Source organism: Siniperca chuatsi, linkage group LG10 (assembly GCF_020085105.1).
Source record: "Siniperca chuatsi isolate FFG_IHB_CAS linkage group LG10, ASM2008510v1, whole genome shotgun sequence".
Lineage (NCBI taxonomy): Eukaryota > Metazoa > Chordata > Actinopteri > Centrarchiformes > Sinipercidae > Siniperca > Siniperca chuatsi.
In genome coordinates, this window is record NC_058051.1 from 8,690,668 (window position 1) to 8,713,466 (window position 22,799).

At 39.4% G+C, this 22,799-nt stretch overlaps 1 protein-coding gene across 3 annotated transcripts in view; it reads left to right on the forward strand.

The window, feature by feature from the left end:
- LOC122882935 (LHFPL tetraspan subfamily member 4 protein-like) overlaps positions 1 to 7,343 on the forward strand; it is a 60,323-nt gene extending 52,980 nt beyond the window's left edge. For 2 of the 3 annotated variants that reach the window (XM_044210910.1, XM_044210909.1), the window contains 2 exons: positions 2,511 to 2,527; positions 6,770 to 7,343. In XM_044210910.1, coding sequence (XP_044066845.1) covers positions 2,511 to 2,527; positions 6,770 to 6,823 — 71 coding nt within the window. In that variant the 3' untranslated portion in view covers positions 6,824 to 7,343. The remainder of the gene's footprint in view (positions 1 to 2,510; positions 2,528 to 6,769) is intronic. The other variant, XM_044210911.1, reaches the window with a different exon arrangement.
- The last annotated feature ends 15,456 nt before the right edge of the window (positions 7,344 to 22,799 follow it).

A 22,799-nucleotide genomic window follows, 5' to 3' on the forward strand; every position in this document is an offset into this window, starting at 1 on the left:
ACCAAGCTGTTAGGAGCTAAGCTGCTCCTAAGCTTCACTCCATTACCAAAACAAACATTACAAAACTATTAAGGAAGACCTTATCTGCTGGAACAATTTACCCATTTCTTTAATAGGAAGAGTGACAGCAGTAAAGAGGAGCATACTACTAAAAACACAGAAACCAAAAGACTTTGCAGGTGTAGCTGCCCCAAATTTCAGATATTACCACCATTATGTATTATCTTCAATACATAACATGGATTCAAATAAACAAACACAATCACGACACCCATGGATGGATATCGAACAATATGAATGTCAGGAATTATTAATATCAGATCTACCAAAAAAAATCACAATTGCTTCAAAAAACAATTTATAGCAGTGATTCTGACAGCTTGGTGGAAACCAAAAGACTGGACACGGCCTGACCCCATGAATCCACTCCAATATGGCATGATCCAGACATTCACATCAAAAATAAACAAATAATATTTGGAAAATGGAAAGAACTTGGTATTGCACACACACTAAAGCATTTATTTGAACATGGCTCACTGATTCCTTCTGAAGCGCTCAAACAGAGGTACGATATCGGTGGCAACAGTTTCCTGCAATACTCTCAACCGAAATACTGTCTTAAGGGTAAAATCAACCTATCAAACAGCACTCTTGAATCATCCCACTGGCTGTTCAATTCAACCAACTAACCGTTCACAAAAAACCCCTCTCAGTAATCTACAAGATACTATTTAAAACTGATGACAGCCATGCCATTCCGACCCAAAACTGGGAAATTTTGAAGAATTTTTTTAGCGTCACATCCCCTGCAAAATGACTCTCACAATCAGAATTTGATCCCTTTGGTACGATAACATTTGGAAAGTCTATAAGACCCGCACGATTAAATTATTTTATCCCATTCAAGTTAGCAGGGGGCTAAACCGGAAGTTAGCCAGAAGTCTCTGGTGCACATGCTCTTTTGGCGCTGGGGCCAGTGGAGGGATTCACCAAGCTCTGGGTGACTGACTTGGTGACTCGAGTGACTTGAAAACCCGACTCTTTAGTGAGTGACTAATACAAACTAGAGTCAGTATAAAGAGTTGAACCTCCCATCTCTACTTGACAGACCTGCCATGCCTAGTTACAATTGCTAAGCTATGATTAGACAATCACTGTTCAGGGGAGGGGTTTAATTAGCCTGCATATTGCTTTTTTGGTTTGATTTTGTTTGTTTGTTTTTATGGATATATGATGAAGTTGAAAGAATAGATCTTTTTAAAATTTGAATTAACATGTTAAGCATCACATTACTGTATACTTGAATAAAAATATAAATAAAAGAAAAAAGACTGTAGTGTGTAATACAGTAACTCAAGGCCTCTAAAGGTGGGTTAGCCAGCCAGTCTTCCTTTTTAGGCCTTAACTGTGAGGCAATTAACATAAACAACATTTGCCCAGTTAAAGTGATTACACTCCAACCTGACCTCAGCCAAAATACTGTCAGTGCTGTACTCAAGAGTGGGAAAGAGTCCCCCAGAGGATTTCTGACAGTTTGCATGATGTTGCATCAGGACACTTGAATTGCATTGTTTCAGCTGTATGAAAAGAGAGGAAGAGGAGGAAAGGAATAGCAGAAGAAGGCAGTGGAGAGGCAAGAGTAAAAGATACAATACAAAACAATAGACAATCTCCTTATATAAGGATTATGTGTTTGATTTGACTCCATAAATGTACAACACAAAAAGAAACAGAGCAAGAGTGAAAGAGAGGCAGAAAAAAGATTGAGAGAGATCTGTGGCATAAGATGGCATAGTAGACCGAGAGCATGAAAGATATGCAGACTGATAGAGAGCAAGAGAGAGTGAAGGGACATAAGATGCATCGGTTCTCCGACAGTCTCCATGATGGTTTCCATGGTAACTGGAGTTGTGGGCGTGTCCTTCTCTTCTTATCTTATTAACCTCACTGCCAGTCTCAGTAATTTTACACATTTAATGCATCTAATGCTTCACCAGCTGTGTGAAGTTCCTTTTTTGCTCACATTTCTTTCATCAAAATAAATGACCTTTTAGCTTCTTTATATGAACTGATACAACAAAACTGTGTGACAACCTATGGACAGTCCATGAAAGTGTTTGTTGTCCATATAAATGACAAAGATGAAAAAGTAAACTGCAACAGCAATAGGTCAATAATAATAAAAAAATCAGTGGGTTTATATCAACATATACTGAAAAAATAATGACATTTTTTAGAGTACAAGAACATTTTAAGTAGAAACATATAAATAAACACAAAAAATAAATTGACTACGAGAAATAAATTAAATGAATGAAAAAAGTGGACTTAAGCTGGACATAGTGGTAAAAAAAAACCAAACCATTAATTTTTAACCTAAGCGATGACCTAAATGCTTAACTTATTCTTACATAAGCAGACTTATGTTTTGCACAAATATGAACTTTTCCTGGTCTTGCCTCTCTGTGCCTATATGCCAACACTTTTGTTCTTTTTTGTCCTTGCAGATTTTGCTGTGTCAAGGGTAAGTTGACTTTTGCTTTATACATTTCATGTGCATTTGAGGAATACATTAACATGTGCCTATGTAAAGCTTCATTAGCTTTCGAGCATAGTACAGTGCCCAGCCACATTGACACATAGTAGTGGAGGAGTCTTTTTTCCTGCTGGTATTCATCAACAATGCCATACTGCTGAGGTACAGTAATACCTTTAATTTGTTTTTTCCTTGGCATCCCTTCAATATGCACCAACTAAACCCACTCACTACACATATGTCACATGTCACATACTGGATGTCAAAAATGACATACATGAACAAATTTGAAATGAAATAACATAGGCCGATATTGAGCTCTATTTACATTTACAAATATTTCCATTTCTTGCTTTGATGGTTGTTTTTCCTGACTTCTGTGCACCTGGAAAACTCGAGCTGGAAAATGCATTGCATTACTATGACTGGTATCCTTGAGCCATAATTGCATATTTAAAAGCGTTTTCAATATTGTGATTTTTATGTTGCTTATTTCTTACTTTTTGAAATATTTGATGTAAGTTAATATAAATGTCACCTTGTTTGATGTTTTGAAACATTATTAGAATGTACAGTAAATGTACAGTGAAAAAAATGGAAACAAATCTTCTCTGCCAGTTAAACGCCCACGTTTTTTAAACTCAACGCTCCACTTTGTAACATATGCTTTGCATAAAAAATTTGTCTCCAAGCTGAAATAACCCTAATTACATCACTCAGGATATCTTCTTAGACTCAACAAAGGTCCTACAGAGCCACAGACAACCTTATATAGCTGTTTTCACTGAGTAGTGCTCCCCATCTCCTTTAAATCTTACCTATAAACTCTTGAATGTGCATTCACTAACAAAGACCACGCGAATAATGATATGGATTTAGAATAGTTTATTGTATATTATGGATGGAGGAGAGCCAAGATGATGTAGGAGGGATGGATTAAGGGTCTGAAGGGAGGGTTGAAGGGGTGAGGGTAGAAGGATGAGGGGAGAAATCAAGGTCGTGGACAGATGGATGGAGGAGTACGATGATTGACCGGTGTCAGCTGGTTGTGGGAAGACAGGAGGGAACCTGGGGAGTTGAGACTCTGAGTGGGGAAGCTGTCTTTTCATGTTTTCTGATTCAGATAGAGCCCCCAAAAACTTCAAATCGCAAGATGTGCGTGGGCGTTTCTGATGTCATTCAGATCATTTCGGATGTAAATAAGGTCTGCTGGAGAAGACCAGTGGCCACGAATTTTGATGATGTGGTCAGGGATTCCCTGCCTGGATGGGATGGAGGCGGCTCCGATTCGGAGGGCTATACCCTGAGTATAGCTCGGGGGATATTCCAGATCTGGATAACATTTGGCGAAAGTGGAGGTGAAACCAGAAGTATGTGGCCACTTTACCTGTCTCTCAAAGAGCAGCTGCTATGATGATAGCGTACATTTCGCAGATGGTGGAGGAAGGAGTGAAAGATGAGAATTCGGCAGGCCATTCAGCTGAGAACAACATGCTGCCGTAGTAGCAGCCAAAAAGCCAATGGAAGGGGCTGCATCTGTGAACAGCTGGATGTCTTCTGGCTTGGTGACATGTTCATCATAAATGAAGGAGATGTCATTCCAGGAGGAGAGGAACTGGTGCCACAGTTTTAGGTCAGTCTTGCATGCTTCATCCAACGTAATGTGCTTGTGGAGAGATGGAACAGAGGCGGCTATAGAAAGGAGGTGTGACAAGAAGGATCGACCTTGAGGGATGATACGGATAGCGGAGTTGAGGTGGCCTAACAACGAGAGAACTTGGCATTTGGTGCATCTGTGAGCCAGAAGGAAATTATAAATAAGTAAGGAAATCCGGTGAATTTTCTCAGTAGGCAGGGATTATTGGAGTGAGATGGAGTCGAGGATGATGCCAAGAAATTCCAGGGATGTGCTGGGGCCTTCCATTTTTTGAGGAGAGAGGAACTCTAAGTTCGTGAAATAAGTCAGTATTGAGACCATATGAGTGGGAACAAGATAGTGGTTGTTGGGACCCCACAGATGAATTTGGGTGATTGTTAACTGAACTTAGGTTAGGAGATTGCATTCTTTTGTCCCACAATCCTGAGAGCCACTGAACACGGCATCGGCTGCCACACACAAAGCCTGCCAGCTAACTTCACCTGCTAAAGGAGCATGAAGCAAGTTGATGCAGAGCTGTTAACTCTGTAAGGACAACCACAGGCGGAGCGACCGGCTTCCTCCAATCTCTACAAACGGACACTGCACAGCAAAAGACGCTTCCGCAGCGGAACCACAATTCTTCCTAGCTTGGATCGTCTACAACAGACTGACCGCCAGCTAACAGCAGCACCAAAGCCACCTCTCTTTCCCTCCTATGAACTGGGCATAGCATAGAGCAACAGTATATATAGCTATGCAAAGGACTGTTTAACTTTTGTATATGTGACGTTACTGATGTGTTTTTCTGAGGTTTTGTTGTTGTGACGTGTTTATCTGTTAATTGTTGTTAATTTGGTAGCCACACGCTAAGTTGATGTTACTTTATGTTATGCTCTACACAGACACACACAGAGTCTTTGCATGCTAACTCCTTTTAACTTGGCACCGTTATCCTAAACAGATCACACAAACATACACCTCTAATTTGACTTAAAGACAACCACACACGGCAGAGAGTAACTTTAAAGCTCCCACTTCACATGTTTCATTGTTTCTGACCACATGGGTTCATGCTTGTGCACGCGAGACATACGGAGGCAGAACAAAGACACATACACACATTCCTTTTGGCACACACCCAGACCAGAGCACACACACACACACCCTGTGTTCTGTAGTTCTGTATTGAATTTAGAGTTAAACAAACCAAAAACACAATGAATTTTACACAAGCATTTTTAATAAATGCTTGTGTATAATTATACTGGCTTCTTTAATGTTGCACTAGAGTGAATGTTGAACTCTTCTATGTTGAACTCCAAACCCGTCAACCTACTAACTATTAATGGTAACCTACTAGCTATTAATGGTAATTATGGTTATAGTTGATATAACCAAATTGATATTTTAGTGTATTTTATGAGACTCAATCAATTCATTGCCTATCATTTCTCTTCTTTAATGAATATAGTCCTTGGGGGCACCACTCTTCTTAAAGTTATTTATGATTATCTTTGATAATTCTGATAGCCATAATTAATTGATTGCACCTACACAAGTGGGCGCCCCCTTTAAACATTGTAAATCCCAACATGGTGTTATGGTGAGAAAGTCATCTAGGAGATGGATGACATACGGGAGTTTGTAGTTGTTTGTCAAGATCCACCAGCCAGAGTTCTTTAGATAAAGAGTTGAATATTTTCAGGCTGCTCTTGCACCCGAAAGTCAGATGCACTGCGAAGTAGCATGCGCCCTTCCAGAGAATGCTGAAAAGATGTCAGTAGTCACAGTGGATGGGAAGGACTTTGAAGGCACTGGTGATGTCTGCCTTGGGCAACTATGCTCCTTGGCCTGCAAGGCAGATGGGAGAGATGGAGCAATCGATTGTTGTATACTGCACAAAGAAGTCCGAGCTGGGAATTAGGCTGTTGATGCTTGTGAGCCATGGGGGGATGAGAGGTCTATGACAAGTCTCTTTTTCCCTGAGTATTTCCTGGTAGCTATCCTCGAGGTTGGAGGAGCTGAGGTGGCCCAAGAAAATGGGCTAGGAAAGGTAGAAGCAAGAGAAGAGGAAAGGATGCAGGGATGGAGGGATGCATGTGCTCGGGTTGTTTATGAGGGAAAATAGTGGAGAAATGAGATGGCTGTGAAACAGAGAGCGCTTGCACAGGGTTTGATACCACCTGGCCACCTTCTTCTTCGGTCATGGGACGTGGCGTGACATCACTGGCATTACCACGGCTACACAACATAAGGTGAAGTGCTTGAGAAGCTCGGAGAGGGAGAGTGGTGTTTTGCTGCAAGTCTATGAATAGCTGAAAAATTGTGGAAAGGGATGTTTTTTCTGAATGTGTGCTTCAGGCGAGCGACTGTCCACTCGGCTATGTTTGAAGCTGGGGGACGGTCAGAGTGTTGGCGGATTGAATTCGGGTCTCAGCGGCTTTGCCTGTTGTTTGAGTGCCTGGATCTGGAGTGGGTCGGAGAGCAGCTTACCTTTGTTCCCGAACCTAGTTATAAAACTTAATTTCATGATGTTTAATTTCTATGGCCCTCTAAATCAGTACAATAAGAATCCTCTGTCTTGTTTTCAGATTGAGGTGCGGGACAGAAGAGAGCCAAGGTATGGAGTGCAGCGTCTTCACTGAGGGCAACAATGGCACTGGACAACTTGTCTTCTCTTCACTCATCCATCTGTTTCTTTCCCTCTCCTCTCTTCTCCCCCTCTACTCTCTTCTTCTCTTCTCTCCAATGATCAGGATATCACCCAATATCAATGCAGACACCAAGTGTACAAGATTCTGTAAGATTATAAAATACAACAAAACACACTGGGATGAACTATATTTTGAAAAAAAAAGATCTAAGGTTGTACAGTGCATCTAACACTTGACTTTTTCAATGAGTACCTGCGATGGAAAAAAATATTTACTGTATTTAAGGTCTTGATTTGTGTGAGAAATTCAAACCTTAAGATGAAGAACCATAAGGCCCATCTATGATTTTAAGAGGATTTATTTAAAATCTTGCTATTTAATGACTTTGAGTTTGTGTGTTGTGTATATTCATAGCTTCAGAAAGAAGATTATTGATACTCCTCATACAGTGATAGAGTCAAGACTTGCAATACAGCAGCAAGTCCATTATTAAACATTCAAAACACTTCAATAGGGACTGTATGACTCTTCATCGAAAGACTTTCAAATGTAAGGAATTTGAAGGAGTACCCCATTGCAGCTTTACAGAACGTAACATCTCTGGGATATTCTCTACTGTACATACTTAAAAATGTAAATAACATTACTGCTGACAAAAACAGCCGACAACAAAACCTCATCTGACTCAAACGCATTCAAGTATAGTATTTCTACCCTCGATTTCAGTGTTCCTTGTGCCGGAAGAGCCTCAGAGTATATGCCAATCCATTGAGTTCATATGACTTCGCTACTGATTTGGTGGGATTAGACAGATAGGAATAAAATGAATATTTTAGCTGGATATTCCACACAAAAGCAGAGGAATGTGATTCAAAGTGATTGTGTATGATCACTACTTTTATGTCTCAGAAAAAAGACACTATCCAACATTGCCTCAAATCAAGCCCCTTGGTGTAGTATTTCACTCTACAGCGTCTAGTAAATTTAAATTGCTAAACTGAATTGCAGCTGTTCATTTCAGACTTAAAAATCATGTTTCTTTTGTCCGAGTTCAGTCCTTTGAAATACCCTTTCACCAGTGTGCAGTTTACTCCAGTTTATGGTTCCAGCATCCAGTGATCAGTTTACTCTACAGATGTCTTAAGTCCGTGTGAATATGACTGTATAAACTGGCCTTCTCTCAGAGGGAAGCCCCAAGTGCAATATTGTGCGTAGTGTCTTAAGATGATGTCACTTATATGCCTCTTTGAATAAGCAACAATGCTTGTAGTAGTCATAGGAATTGTAAGCGGGGCAAAATCACAGCAAATAACCCCCAAAAATGAAAACAAATGTCCTTAAAGAGTACTAAATCACTTTAAAATTTTGCCTCTGTAACATGAGTATTAGTCAGCAGAATATACTGTGACTTAGTGTCCTACCATTTAATTATTGAAACCGTGTTTAATGAAATTCATTTTTGTCATTATGGGCAACGCCGTAGCCAAGGTTTTAAAAAATACTGAGGTTAAGAACCCAAGTCTCCCCAAGGCACCACCAGCATCCCCATAGTAAAGCAGCCAAAAAGTAGCCAAACTGAAATACATGCATCATGCAAGAACATTTTAAAATATAGCCGCAAGCGGCAATTTGCAGGTTCAAACCCTTTTTCACTCAACAGAAGGAAGCAGCTCAATCGGCCAAAACTAAAGCTGCGTGCAACAACAAGTGGGTTTCAGGCTTCATAAAGCTGAGAAAAGTCACTTCAGCTACTTTAATTCTGCTTAAAGAAGGAGTGAGACCAATCACACTGATTTATAGTCTGATTTGTGTCATTCCAAGGCCATTTTTTGCATTTGTAGCGCCCCCTAGTGGTCGATTTGAATGAAACTTTCAGGGTATGTTTAAGGTACTTATGTGGACATATCGTGTATGTTTTGTCATGATTGGCCCAATGGTTGTTGACTTTGGTCTATTTATGTGCTGAGCCACGCCCCTTTTGAAGTTCATTGGTCATTATCTTGAAAACTAAAGAAGATATCAACAAACCTTAAGCAACTTTTGATGGTCCAACTTTTGATGATCCACCCAAAATTTGGTAGCAATCGGACCTACAGTTTAGGAGGAGATGTCAAAAATGTGTTTCTGAAAATATTCAAAATGGCAGAAAATCTAGTTAGGCGGACTTTAGCGGTCCAAGAGTCTTTTTCGTAGAGCACATTGATCTGGATGTATATGAGAAATTTCCAGTCATTCGGACTTATGGTGTGAGGGGCGTGGCCTGTTCAATATTGCATTTTTGGGCCTTAATTACAGCGCCACCATGTGGCCGATTGAGCTCATATTTCTGTGGAAGCACATTCACATCATTTCCAGTTATTGGGTCAAGATTTGTGTTTCTAGCTCAATCCAGCTCACGGCAATTTGAGATGCGGCAAAAGACAAATAATAATAATTAATAATAATCAAACAACACAAACTCAGTAGGGTTCTACCGCTTCGTGGTTTGAACCCTAAATATAACTTTTTTTCTTTGAGGTTTGTCATGAGTGTTCCACATTGAGCAAACTAACATCGCTCGTTTCAACCTGATGAGTGCCCACCTGTTCATGAGACGATGCATGTTCATAAGCATCATTAGCATAATCAGCACCCCCTTTTCCATTTATGCAATCAATATTTAAGTCAAAATAAAGACTTAACCTGCTGTACAGTGGACAATATTCAAATGTTAATTCAAATGTGAAAATGAAAATGCAATATAAACAATGCAGCCTAATTTTCCCATTGCTTAAGCATTATTGAAGTCAAAATTAAAATAAAATTTTCTAACAATTTGAAAATTGTGAAAATTAAAAAATTAAAATGGCATTTGACATTTCATTTTCAAAGACTGGCAAACCTGCTGTAGAGTGGACAATATTCAAATACAATAAGCGAAACAGCGCCCCCAGTCTATTGTATTTACATTTACATGTCACCATGCTCTTCTGAGGTCAACAGCATTTGGGGTTAACAGAATGTTGACTTTGGAGTGGCGGCGGAATGGGCACCAGAACCGGAGCCGGCTGGGTGGGCAACCGAACCTGGCTCAGCAGCCTCCCAGTGAACATAGCCTCCATGATCAACGGAGGCCAGTTTGACAATAGAGATTACAGTAATGTTACTGAGGTGGTTTTCTTGTTTTCTTGCTTTTCTCCTGGCACCCAGGGCTGACCCCGCCGTAACCCACGCTCAGGCCTCCAGAAGTGGGCACTGCATGATGCCTGAGCTCCCTCTCGCTTCTCTCCCGCTTCACACCTCTCCTGTACCTGTATATTCGTCTGCACAGCTAACTGAGCTAACTAGCTAAGCAGCAGCAAAGATGCTCTATCTGTCTTTCTAAACCGCCCCTTGCAGCAGTTGGCGGTTACTTTAGCAACAAGTAAAGCTGTCTGTCCATCAGGAAACTCTGTAAATCACAGTGAGTTGAGCCAGAGCAGCCGGAAGACATCAGAGGGAAATATTTTCTCCATAAAATATGATCCAGTCTCATGACCAGTTCATCATAGTTTATAATAATGCAGCGTAGTGAGGAGACAATCATATATAATGCAGATCTGTCTGTTTACTGTTAACAGAAACTCCAGTCTGCAGTGTAGTTCATACACTTCACTGATAAACCACAGAAATGTAGAGTAACATAGGCTTCATGATCAAAGAAAGTTTTTATATCACTTTGACACTCCTGTCCATATTTGCATGCGCCCTCTCTCTTGCTGTTTCACATGAGCTCTCTGGAGGCTCTCTCTCTCTCTCTGTGCTGCGAGTCTGCATCACACTTTATCAATTGATGGTTTTTATAATGCCTGGTCCATGGTAATCAGTGAGGCCTGGCCCCCAGAATCACTCCGCTTAAGCATCTATCATTTTTATTACAAGATAAATCAAACAAGGTCATGTCAACATAATTGACAATTCATAAACCCACTAGGTTTTATAATACATTTGGCTGAAATCTTAAATTAATTTACTCATACAAACACTTTTCACAATCTTTGACCATCTTGTGCCAATTCTTGTCTCATTTGTGATCTGATAAACAGCCAATTCATCAAATTCAGCGGCCCATATCGCTAGTTTCACCAAAATCAGTGAATAAAGTTGTGTTTTTGTACAGTAATCAGTGAGGCCCGGCCGCCTTCGCGCCTTTCTGCCACAAGTGGACTACACACATGTGTAATGCAGATATTCAAGTGATGTCCTAACTGAAGACCCACCTTGATGAGAGGACTGAGAGATTTCATTTTCTTTTTCATGCTGACCCCCAAAGAACGTGGTGACATTTAAAGGTGAATGCAATAGACTGGGGGTGCTGTTTTGCTTATTGCATTTGAATATTGTTAGGTTAAGTCTTTGAAAATGAAATGTCAAATGCCATTTTAATTTTAATTGTGACTTAAATAATGCTTGCACAAATGGAAAATTAGGCTGCATTGTTTATATTCAATTCAATTCAATATTATTTATATAGCTCCAGTTCATAACAGAGATTATCTCATTGTACTTTTCCTATAGAGCAGGTTTATACCCAACAAATCCCACCATGAGCAAGCACTTGGCGACAGTGGCAAGGAAAAACTTCCTTTAAGAGGCAGAAACATTGGGCAGAAACAGCATTTTCATTTTAATTTTTACTCAAATAACACATACATGTGGAAAATTATAATGCTATTGTGGAATTACATTTTCATTTCCAAGTTTACATTTTCATTTTAATATAGTCCCCTGTACGCTTCCATAGTTTCAGTAGTCATATTTAAGGGACCCAAAACAATTAGAAGATATTACCTGCCAACGACATGTCATCAGAGCAGTGCCGTACTGTGACAGAAATAAAGAGAGAATGGTTTTATATAAGGGAGGAGCTAAAAAATGACTTACTAAAGTAAAGCGGCCCATGACTTTGATGGGAGGCGGTCAAGGCAATGTGACAAGAGATTGATGGGAGAATAATATATAGTGATGTTTCACTGTCGTGTGCAACAGAGGGTGTTCCCATGGACAGCAACCTGCATAAAGACCTTGAGGCAGCTGACAGACTGAGCAAATACTGAACTGTATAAGTTGCCATGCAAAAATATGTCAATAGAATCATAAATTTAAAAAAGGTTGTCCATCCTCTCTGTAAATTGGCAAGCTGTGATTATATGGTGAACAAAATATTTATTTTTATTTCAACTGATTTCGTCAACATATTTGAACTTAAAATGCATTCAGATGAAGGCATTATAATTCTACAGTCAAACAAGTTCATGCTGGTACGACAGGTCTGGACCACTCATGAATTTCATTCATACCTAAGAGAAAATTCGAAATAGAATTAATTTAGACTTTTAAAAAAATCTGTTCGTTCTGTACAAATGATTCTTGCATGAGGCCCATTGAGTCTAATGATACTAGAATCAGGCTATAAAATAGCTACCATGTGTTAAAGTAATTTTCTAAATTGTAGAGTGTAAATCCCCTAGGTTGCTTAAACCCCCAAATTCCCAGAAGAAATGCAGATGACAAACCTCTTTGTCCTCAGTGGTAGCTTCTATCCTGATCATGGGCTCAAATGTCAAAAAAATTATTATTTATGTAGCATTGTTATTGTATCATGCCACCAATACCACCCAGATTATTGTTGCTCCAACAACAATGTACCTTGATGTAGCACTCAAGACAATGCCACTAGTGTCGTTGGTTGTTAACAAAAAAAACCTTTGACACTAATTATTTCTGACACATTTATAACAGTGATTGCTGCTATACCAGCAACATTAAAGTTGTAATTTCTACACGTTTCAAACAAGACAACCCAGAAGTGATTGGCTTGACACACCTAATAGATTGCTTTGACAACTCATGTGATAACCAGGGAGATACTGTACTTTTGTGTTTCCTGTTTTTAATTATATGAATGTGTGCTACTTAGAACAAAAAATTTGTACCTTCTCCATAAATATAAAAATACCTGCAAGGGTGTTCATTACTTGGGTTGATGGCGATGTCAGTATGAGGTCTGTAACTCACCATTGTACCCATGAGCACAGTTATGGCCTCTATAGGTTATAGCCCCTTGATATGCCTGCATCAATGACGCTGATTGTCGTGATATCAGTGACATTGCTCATCTAACATGTGACAAGCTAAGGTTGCATAGTACGACAGAGTATGCTGCTATAATACAGAGCACCATGGGGCTCTTATCCCTCTCAGAGCAGCGCTTCAGGCTGACATACAGTAACTGAACCTCCTAAAGCACCAAACCTGGATCGAGTCATCATGCAATAAAATTAGTTGTGTTTAAAAAGGCACATGCTTAACTGTTTCATATGAGAAATTGGCATGCTTGCACATTTGGGATGTCACAACCCTAGGAAGTGATTGAATCCATTTCATTGAGAAATTCAACCACACAAGGTGAGCTGCGTTCTGTGAGACAGCTGCAGACAGCAGTCTATCTAAAAGGCAACATCACAATGAAAATACAATCAAGTGAGGGACTGCATTATATTTAAATGTAACCCACGTTACACTTTCTTAGGAATGCATTATTAACACATTCTCTGTGGGCAAGTTCAAGTATTCATCTTAAAATATCAGACGATACCATTACTTTTACAAAACAATATTCCTGTTACAACATCAGAAATCAAGAATTTGACTTTACATGTTATACATGGGTAATGGGTTAATATAAGTTACCTAATTTCAACTGGATATTGGCTCAGTAGGGTATCCTGTATTGGTTATTGGTGCATCCTTACACTATAATGAGCAGATAGCTAGATGTGCAGTGTGTTTTTCAGAACGGTAGCTAGCTAACTCTCAGGAAGCTGTGTACACAGTACTGTATTAAAGGCTCATTATGGAAATGATCAATGACATGCAAGCAAGATTTTTAGTCAGTGCTGTTGTGATGTGGTCATTCCCAAATTGAGACATTACTCCACAGCATCCCTTGTTAGTAAAGTTTCAGTTTAACACATTTGGGTAGAATAGTACCACTCTGGTTTTCCAAGCTGGGACTTTAAGACAATATGAAAAGTCCTTATGCTGAATCTAATGCAGGCTCTGCACAGACCTTGTCCTACATCTATGAACCATCTTAGGGTAGGAGTGCTGAGCCCTCATTCAAAAAAAGTTTATTTCACTTTAACCTTGAAGTAAGAAAGTAATTGTGCAAGCATTTGAAGTATGATAGAAACAATTGAAACTATATCTACAGACTTCATCCATTTGGTATTGCAAGAAATATGTTTTTGCTTTTGATATGTACATGATAATTTGAGGAAATCAGTGCACTTGCTGAGACATCAGCATGGTGATTTTTTATATCTAATGGTATAAATGGCGGAAATGTCTCTCATACAGTATATATTGTGATTTAGACATTTCCTATAGCGTGCATCTCTCATTTGGGAATACTTTTGCAGGCCTAGGACATATTTTATGACAAATCTACGAAAAGAAAACAACAAAGAAAAAAGTCCTGAGGCCTAAGTGGTCATGTCAGGCTTCCAAGCATCATTACCTATGTGATCATTGGTCTGGTCTCCTCTCCGGGTACTCTTTTTTTGAGGACTTGACAAACTGAAAAATACCTTAACAAGGAACTGACAATACCTTAACCCTGATGAGCACATATTTGTACCACTCCAGGTGCCTCTAAGAACTCTTGATTTAATTCAGATGTGGTGCAGAACCAGCAAAACAAGTAGTGACACTGTAGTTTTTTTCTACTAAAGACTACATACTCTGACTGAGCTCTGACGCTCTACACAGATTTGAGGTCAATTCAGTTTAAAGTTCACAAATTGAAACTAAAATAATTAAGAATATTTTTCCCAATTAAATTTGTTCTAGATAACATTTTGATATGCAGAATTAAAAAACAGCACTTGAATTTCCTTTATTTTCACTTTGTGAACTCCAAAAGCTGTGGACTCCAAAGCTGAATTCTCCTCAATCTTGAATTACAAAATCATATATGACATGAAAAAGAATGAAAAGCTAATAAAAAGGACACAGAGTTGCTGAGAAGTAATTTCCTCAATTTTCTCTTGAAGCAAACAAAATGTCTGTTGACTATGTAAATTTCATTGATATGTCAATGAGTTCATCATAGTTTTTATCATGCAATATCATGTATTAAGACATAATGTTGAGAGTTGGGACAGGTTGGGGGCAAAGATGAATAATGTCCAGTGACTTATGTTATGATAATAGTTGACTTTCTGTTAACTCCTGAAATGCAGATGTTACGTGTTAACATGAAAAAAAGAAATTATCTGGTTTTGTTTTGTATAACAAAAGAATGATTTACTGATATGTGTCAAATACCTCTGATGTGATTTTGGTTTTATGTGTTAACTACAAAATCTTTCCTTTCTGTTATGGTTTACTTTCTATGTATTTTGATGATTGTTGTTCTGTCACATCAGATTCACTTTTGACTCACTAATGGATGACTGCTTGTTGAAATCTCAACACCCAAAAATGTACAAAAGTCTATTTATAAAGTTGCTTGATCGTGGACAAGTGGACAGAGTTTTAGAGAGGCTTTTCATGAATTATGATGACATGTTGATTTTGATTTGATTAATTATATTATAATTAATGTTTAATTATTTCCTATTTGTGAATAGTATTCCAACTCACCATGATGGCAATTTCTGTTATTGAAACACATTTTGAGAAGGTCGAATAAAGATATTTTACATTCAAAACCATTATCCTGATGGAACCAATGATTCGTGTGGATTTAAATGAAAGCAATAAACACTGTTCTAGTACATACGGCTTTATACACAGCATATTATTTTCTACCATAGAAGGGTCCTGATGCCTGTATCCATTGTATGCACACAGTTGTGGTTGAAACAGAACTATTTATGTAATTAATCACCAAGCCAGAGCATCCATTTCTGCTGTACACAACCAAGTCACACAACCAAAAATATCACACAGGGCCATTTCAGACAGATGTGCACTAAGAGGGTGGCATAGCCTGAGACCGCCTTGTCACAGTAAGTACATGTAATTCATCAGTGGGTTCATCCTCTGTGTGGTCTGCTTTTAGCAACTACCACACTGTTCACCCAAAGTATTATTTATTGAATTTTGTGTTCCATTTGGAACTGTGAAGCAGGGTAAGATACCACAAGGCAGGCTCCACTACAAGTTCCACTTGTAGAAACCTCAAAAGTCACTGCCATTTAGGTTTTGAACTGAAATTTAAGCAAGTTAATTCACCTTGGACCAAAAGTAGTTATAATCAAAGCACTACATAGTACAGCCGATTCCGATACAATATATTGTTTCAGCATTGACATCACAATGTACACATACATTGCAAAGGATATAAAGGAAACAGACTATAAGGCTCATCGTGGTACATTGTATCACCCATTTAACTGCTACTACAGTTTTTTCATCATAATGTTAAAAAACAAACAAACAAACAGTCTTGCTAATCTGATAAATATTTTAATTTTGCCTGATTTGATTACATTTTGGTTACTGGTTTCATGTGCACACACTGCCTGAATAGTATACTGTATATCCAACCACAATAATCGAAAGAGACTAATTTGTTTAGTATACATAATAAAACAAAACTAAGAGTCTACAACCATGCTAGTGGCTTTGTGAGGCTGTACTTTAGGCACAGCTGTGCTTTGAGCTGAATGCTAATTTCAGCATACTAATATACTCACAATGATAATGTGAAATGGAAGGTCGGCGGTTTGATCCTGGCTTCCCCTAGCCCACATGTCAAAGTGTCCTTGGGCAAGACGCTGAACCCCAAAATTGCTCCAGAGGGTTGTGCCTTCGGTGTATGAATGCTAAGTTAGTTTCTTTGAACCGATGAGTAGTTATCATCTGCCATCAGTGTATGAATATGTGTGAATGGGGTGAATGTGATATGTAGTGTGAAGAGCTTTGAGTAGTTGGAAGACTAGAAAGACATTGTACAAGTACAGTCCATTTACCATTTACCAGTGCTAACATGCTGATGTTTAGCAGGTACAATGTTTACCATGTTCACCTTAGTTAGTCTTAGTTTAGCGTATTAGCATGTTAATATTTGCTAATTAGCACTAACGCAAAGTACAGTTGAGGCTGATGGGAATGTCATTAGTTTTGCATGGTATTTGGTCATAAACAAAAGTATAAGACAAATCAAAAGTTTGACCTAATGCCCACCAACTTCATTACAATTCATCATTAGGGGGAAATGAATGTTGCGCCAAACTACATGGCATACAACTCAAAACCACCAATGTCAACCTCATGGTGGAGGATCAGGTATCAGGGGACCACTAAAGTCAGTAGGATTCATCGTAAGGGGGAATAAGAATGTCTGTACAAAATTTCCTGGCAATCCATCCAATATTTGTTGAGATATTTCAGTCTGGACCAGAGCGGTGGACCAATCGACATTTCCTTCAGAGCTATGCCGCTAGCATGGCCACTAAAAATAAACTGAATGAGAAAGACTCCAAACACCACTTTCTTTCTTATTCATTATTTTAATATGAGAAATATATTAAGTCAATTAGAGTACTTACATATTTTTAAACATATTTTTATGGCCATTTTATGCCTTTATTTGATAGCTGACATTAGAGACATGACAGAAAATTAGGGGAGAGAGAGATGGGGAATGACATGCAACTAAGGTCCCCAGCATCGCATTGTCCCCAAACCAGGGAAACAACAATGAATGGTACTGCTGGCTAAGGATAAGTGTAAATACAGTAAAATTGTTATTCAAGTTGGCGGTAATGATTCCCGATTACGCCAATCGGAGTCGGTGTGCACATATGCAAAGACAATGTTTTCTCTGGGCCCCTGCCAAACCTGACCAGTGATGACATGTTTAGCCGCATGTCTTCATTCCACTGCTGGATGTCGAGGTGGTGTCCAGCAACCGATGTTGGCTTTGTAGATAATTGATGAACGTTCTGAGGAAGACCTGGTCTGATTGGGAGAGACGGCATTCATCCCATTTTGGATGGAGCCCCTCTCATGTCTAGAAATCTGACCGAGTTTATTAGTGGAACTAAACTATGACAACCTAGAGTTGAGACCAGGAGGCACAGTTACAGTCCTACATGCTTCTCTGTGCTTCCAGAGCAGTTACCCACCCAAAACTCCTTAAAAACCTAAACAAAATTACCACCGCTGAAACAGCACAATAAAATAGGATCTCTGTCATCTAAAGCTGTACTAGTGAACGATTTAATAACAGATTATCATAGTGACTTATTTTGTCTTACTGAAACCTGGCTGGGTCATGAAGAATATGTTAGCCTAAATGAATCCAATCTGCCCAGTTATATTAATACTCACATTCATCGAGGCACCGGCCGGGGAAGTGGAGTTGCAACCCTAAACCTGAACTTAAAATTATAACTAATTCGAAAGCCTTGTTCTAAGTCTTTCACACCCAACCTGGAAAACATGACAGCCAAATATATTTGTTTTTTTTTTATCAAGTTTAGTCCTTAAAACAGATAAAGTACTTATTGTAGGTGATTTTAATATTCATGTGGACACTGATAATGATAGCCTTAGTACTGCGTTTATCTCAGTATTAGATCTGGGTGTACATAAACCCACTCACTGTTTTAACCACAGCCTCAAACTTGTTCTGGTATATGGCATTGAAATTGAACATTTAATAGTAGCAATTTGCATTGTGCCCCCCAACCTAACCGGCAATGGCGAATGGCCGCCCACCCTGAGTCTGGTTCTGCCTGAGGTTTCTGCCTCTTATAAGGAAGTTCTTCCTTGCCACTGTCACCAAGTGCTTGCTCCTGGTGGGATTTGTTGGGTCTCTGTAAATAATATTATAGAGAGTATGATACAGACCTGCTCTATAGGAAAAGTGCAATGAGATAACTTCTGTTATGAATTGGTGCTATACAAATAAAATTGAATTGAAAATTGAATGCTCTTCTTTCTTTTCTCTGCCCAATAAAACAGCCATGCACCCCCTGCTGTCACTAACTCCCCCTTGTGAAAGGATCATAGTGCTGCTATTCCTACTTCTGTCCATGTTAGGAGCCCAGATCCTTCTAACACTGCTCCACATAGTTTTAAGATTCCTGTAGTAATTTTGCATCAGCCTGTCAAACGTTGCAGGCACATCCTACACAGCAATAATAATAAAGATCTGTATAAGATCCATCTCTAATAAAACATTTATTTTAAATGATTTTATTTAGATTTTTTCAACAGAATCCTGATTACGTACTGGTGATCACAGTCAACTTGCTGAATTGTGTGCACCAGATTATGCTTTAGCTGTCCTAGGGATTGCGGTCATGGTGGTGGTTGTTACTGTCTATAGGAAGCATTTCAAATGTAACCTAATAGATTGCATCGTAGAAAAGGTTTCAGTCATAGTCATCTGGACACTGTTTTCAGAATCAAGACGTTTCGGCTCCCATCCGGAAATCTTTCTCAATTATGAAGATGGTCTGAGAACTCAGAAATTTAAGCTACTCGAGTACTAGAGTACTCTACGATGGAACACTCCTGGACAAATGAGGGACTACACCATCTAATAGATTGCAATGATATTTCTTCCTTTTAAGTGTGCATGTTTAAACTGAAATTCCATAACCAAGTGGTTATTTCTATAACCTTGACGACGAAAGTGTCCTAACTTTAACAAAAGTAGTAATTTTAACACAAACCATGCTCTTTCCCTAACATTAGCCGGGTTGTTTTTGTGCCTAAACATGAACAAACTTTTGAAAACAGTGATTTGTAACAGTTTGTAACAAAAATTATGTAGTCCTGCAGATAGGGGCTTCAGATCAGAAAATGCTTATGTGTCATTCTGGAGAGTATAAACAAATAACATATTTTGTCGTTTAATTTAGTGAACTTATTGTGAAAACCAGTTGTAGTTTTTCCACCTATCAGCCACAAAGGGCAACAATGAGCCCATTCCACACTTGAAAACAAACTTGGACAAGCCACACAAAAAGGTGAGTTTTATGCTTTATCACAAGTGGTTTTAAACAGTACTGTATGTTTCAGTTTTACAAGAGTCAAGGCTTTAAGGATCAGGACTAACTGGTTGGTTTGGCAAATGTACCTCTGGTTTACTTTCCCATATCTGATAAATAGCAGTGCAAAGCTGCTTCCCTTTGTGAAATTTGTGAAAACACTGCATGTAAAAAAAAATTTCTTGCTTTTTCAAAAGGATCAAAATGTTGCATAGATCTATCCTTTATACTCATTTACATTTGATTTGAACGTTGATATGATTCTGCAAAAACCCTGAATTTCATCCAATATCAACTTTTCCCTTTCTACAATATCTGGGCATTGCAACTACAGAATGGTTGTGGTTACCAAAAGATTGTGGTAATGGAAAATAAAGAATAATGGTTAAGGTATGGTTAGGAACTAAAACACTTGGTTAAGACTAGGGAAAGATTATGGTTAAATGTTCAGTAGGTAACGTTTATAAAAATAACTTTTTGGCATATTTGCTGAAACGGTCACTATATTCTGTCAGTAGTACATGAGACATAATCTGTGAAAAAAATCTGGTTCCTAATGCCATTTGCAAGAATCCACTGCACCCGAACGAAAACAACCAAACAGAGCCAGGAGGAGTCTCTAACGCAGTGTTGGTAGACTTATTATGTCTATTTTTATTCTATTAGTACTTCTTCTCCTGTGTGAAGTGATAGTGGCGAGTGTGAAGAGTTTCCCCTCGGAAGTATTTCTGATTCTGACACTGTGTGACAGTGTTGATTGGTTGTTGGTTGCTCAGCTCGTGAACACGCTGCGCAGCCCCCCTCCCTGGCGAACGCTCACTCAGTCAAGCTCAATATCTTCAGAGAGCAGCTTCAGTAGGAGCTTCGCAAACACAGTGGCTGAGAAACAACCACAACCAGCAATGAAATATCCCTCTTCTGCCAACAACAGCATACACGGCAAAGTCAAGTAAACAGAAGATCAACAACGAAAACCAAGCTAAAAAGAGAGTTCAACCGAGTTACATTTAACAAGGGTAACAGCAGCTATACCCTCCTAGGAATTAAACGCCTATATTGTCTGTGAGAATCTGGAAATCTGTCACAAATTGAGCAGACACAGCAGCTTGGTATGACCAGTCTGTAACCATGTCCTCAGTGCCGAGGTCCTTGGGTGTTTGTCCCACACAACGCTCTCTGCCCCATCTTCCAGGGCCTGCCTGATGCACCTTGTACACGCCTTCAATGTCTCCCCGCCTGTCTGCTTGTAGAAGCAGCTTTGGGGGTGTCCTGTCTGAGTCCAGTGTCTCAGTCTTAAAACTCTAACCATATCAACAAATATAGCTAAAAATTTCAATCATCCTGCAAAGTGACAAATGTAAATAAGTTGCTTATGTACAGGCTTACCATTTATCCTACTGTAGTAGCTAATGTGCTTGCTAATGTTAGCTAAGTAAACAAGACAAGCTAATGTTACTCTATGTTCAGAAACACTGTAACGTTACTGTTATCACAGTTAGACTATTAATTTCTAAATACACAGGTAATGAAATGATGACCAAATATCTAGCTAAAATATAGCCAGGCAACAGTCAAATGTTAAAACATGTTATTTCTATCTATGTGGAGTAATTGTAGTTCGTGTTTCATTCTTACCAGTGTGTACGCTTGGAGAGGGTTGTGGCTTAGTGGTAGAGGGTCGACCCGGCTTCCTCCAGGCCACATGTCGAAGTGTCCTTGGGCAAGATACTGAACCCCAAATTGCTCCAGAGGGCTGTGCCTTCAGGTGTGTGAATGGCAAGTTAGTTTCTTTGAACTGATGAGCAGTTAGCATGCCATTAGTTGTATGAATGGGGTGAATGTGATATGTAGTGTGAAGCGCTTTGAGTGGTTGGAAGACTAGAAAAGGCGCTATACAGTCCATTTACGCCATGGTGTATACCTGGCCTCTTCAGTTGCCATGGTTACTAGCCTGTGTGAATGCATGACAGCCTCCTCTGCGGGGAGGGGCTTTGGAGGCAGGACTGAAGTGACCTGGAATGTGTACTGCAAATTTTCAAACAAAGTCCACAAAGAGCCACACTTTAATTGCAGGTCTGTGACAGGACACAAACCCTGGTCTTCTGCATGAAAGGTAGACAAGCTACATGCCCTTCACCCACGTCACCTCCACCATAGTGTAGCACTGAATGTTTGCATTGGACATAAATCATGAGGTGCTAACCACTGAACACCCTGAAAGTGTTCTTTTGTGACTAAAGGGTTGACGTGGTGGTTTCTGGCTGGAGCCCCTCAGCCACCACAAGTTCCTTTGTTTTCTCTTGTCAGAGCATGTTGTGTCGACTGGTTTCTGGCCAGCAGCTGTCAGGAAGGAAGAGATTGACCACAAACTGTCCTGCAGTCAGTCACACAAACAGTAAAATCCACCTGTGTGTGTTATGACCACAACAGACAGACACACCATATTAAAGCTTTAACAAAGAGTTGAACCAAATTAAATACATTAAAGTGCCAATTAAGGATAAGATGTGGGGTGTGGATGTCAGTATAATCAGTGGTGTTAAAGTGTGCATGAGGGATGGATGTGTACATGTGTTGTAAGGAGCAAAACAAAGCAACATACCAAACCAAACAAATGGGTGCCTGTAGGGAGAAAGAGTACTCAAGCAGTAGCAGCTGCTCAGCAGGGAGCAGCGGCCCAAGCTACCAGGCTTAAATCGACTGGGAACACCGGGCCCGGGCACTGATGATCCCCTGCCCCACCCACCAGGTACCTGAAAAACAGTCAGACGACAGACAAATTGGCAGGGGTCGTCACAGTGAGAGAGAGAGTTTTCCCTCAATGCTGGCATTTTACTTGTAACAGAGTATTTTTACAGTTTGGTGTTAGTACCTTTACTGAAGTAGAGGATCTGAATACTTCCTCCACCATGGTTTAAAACATAAACAAGCAT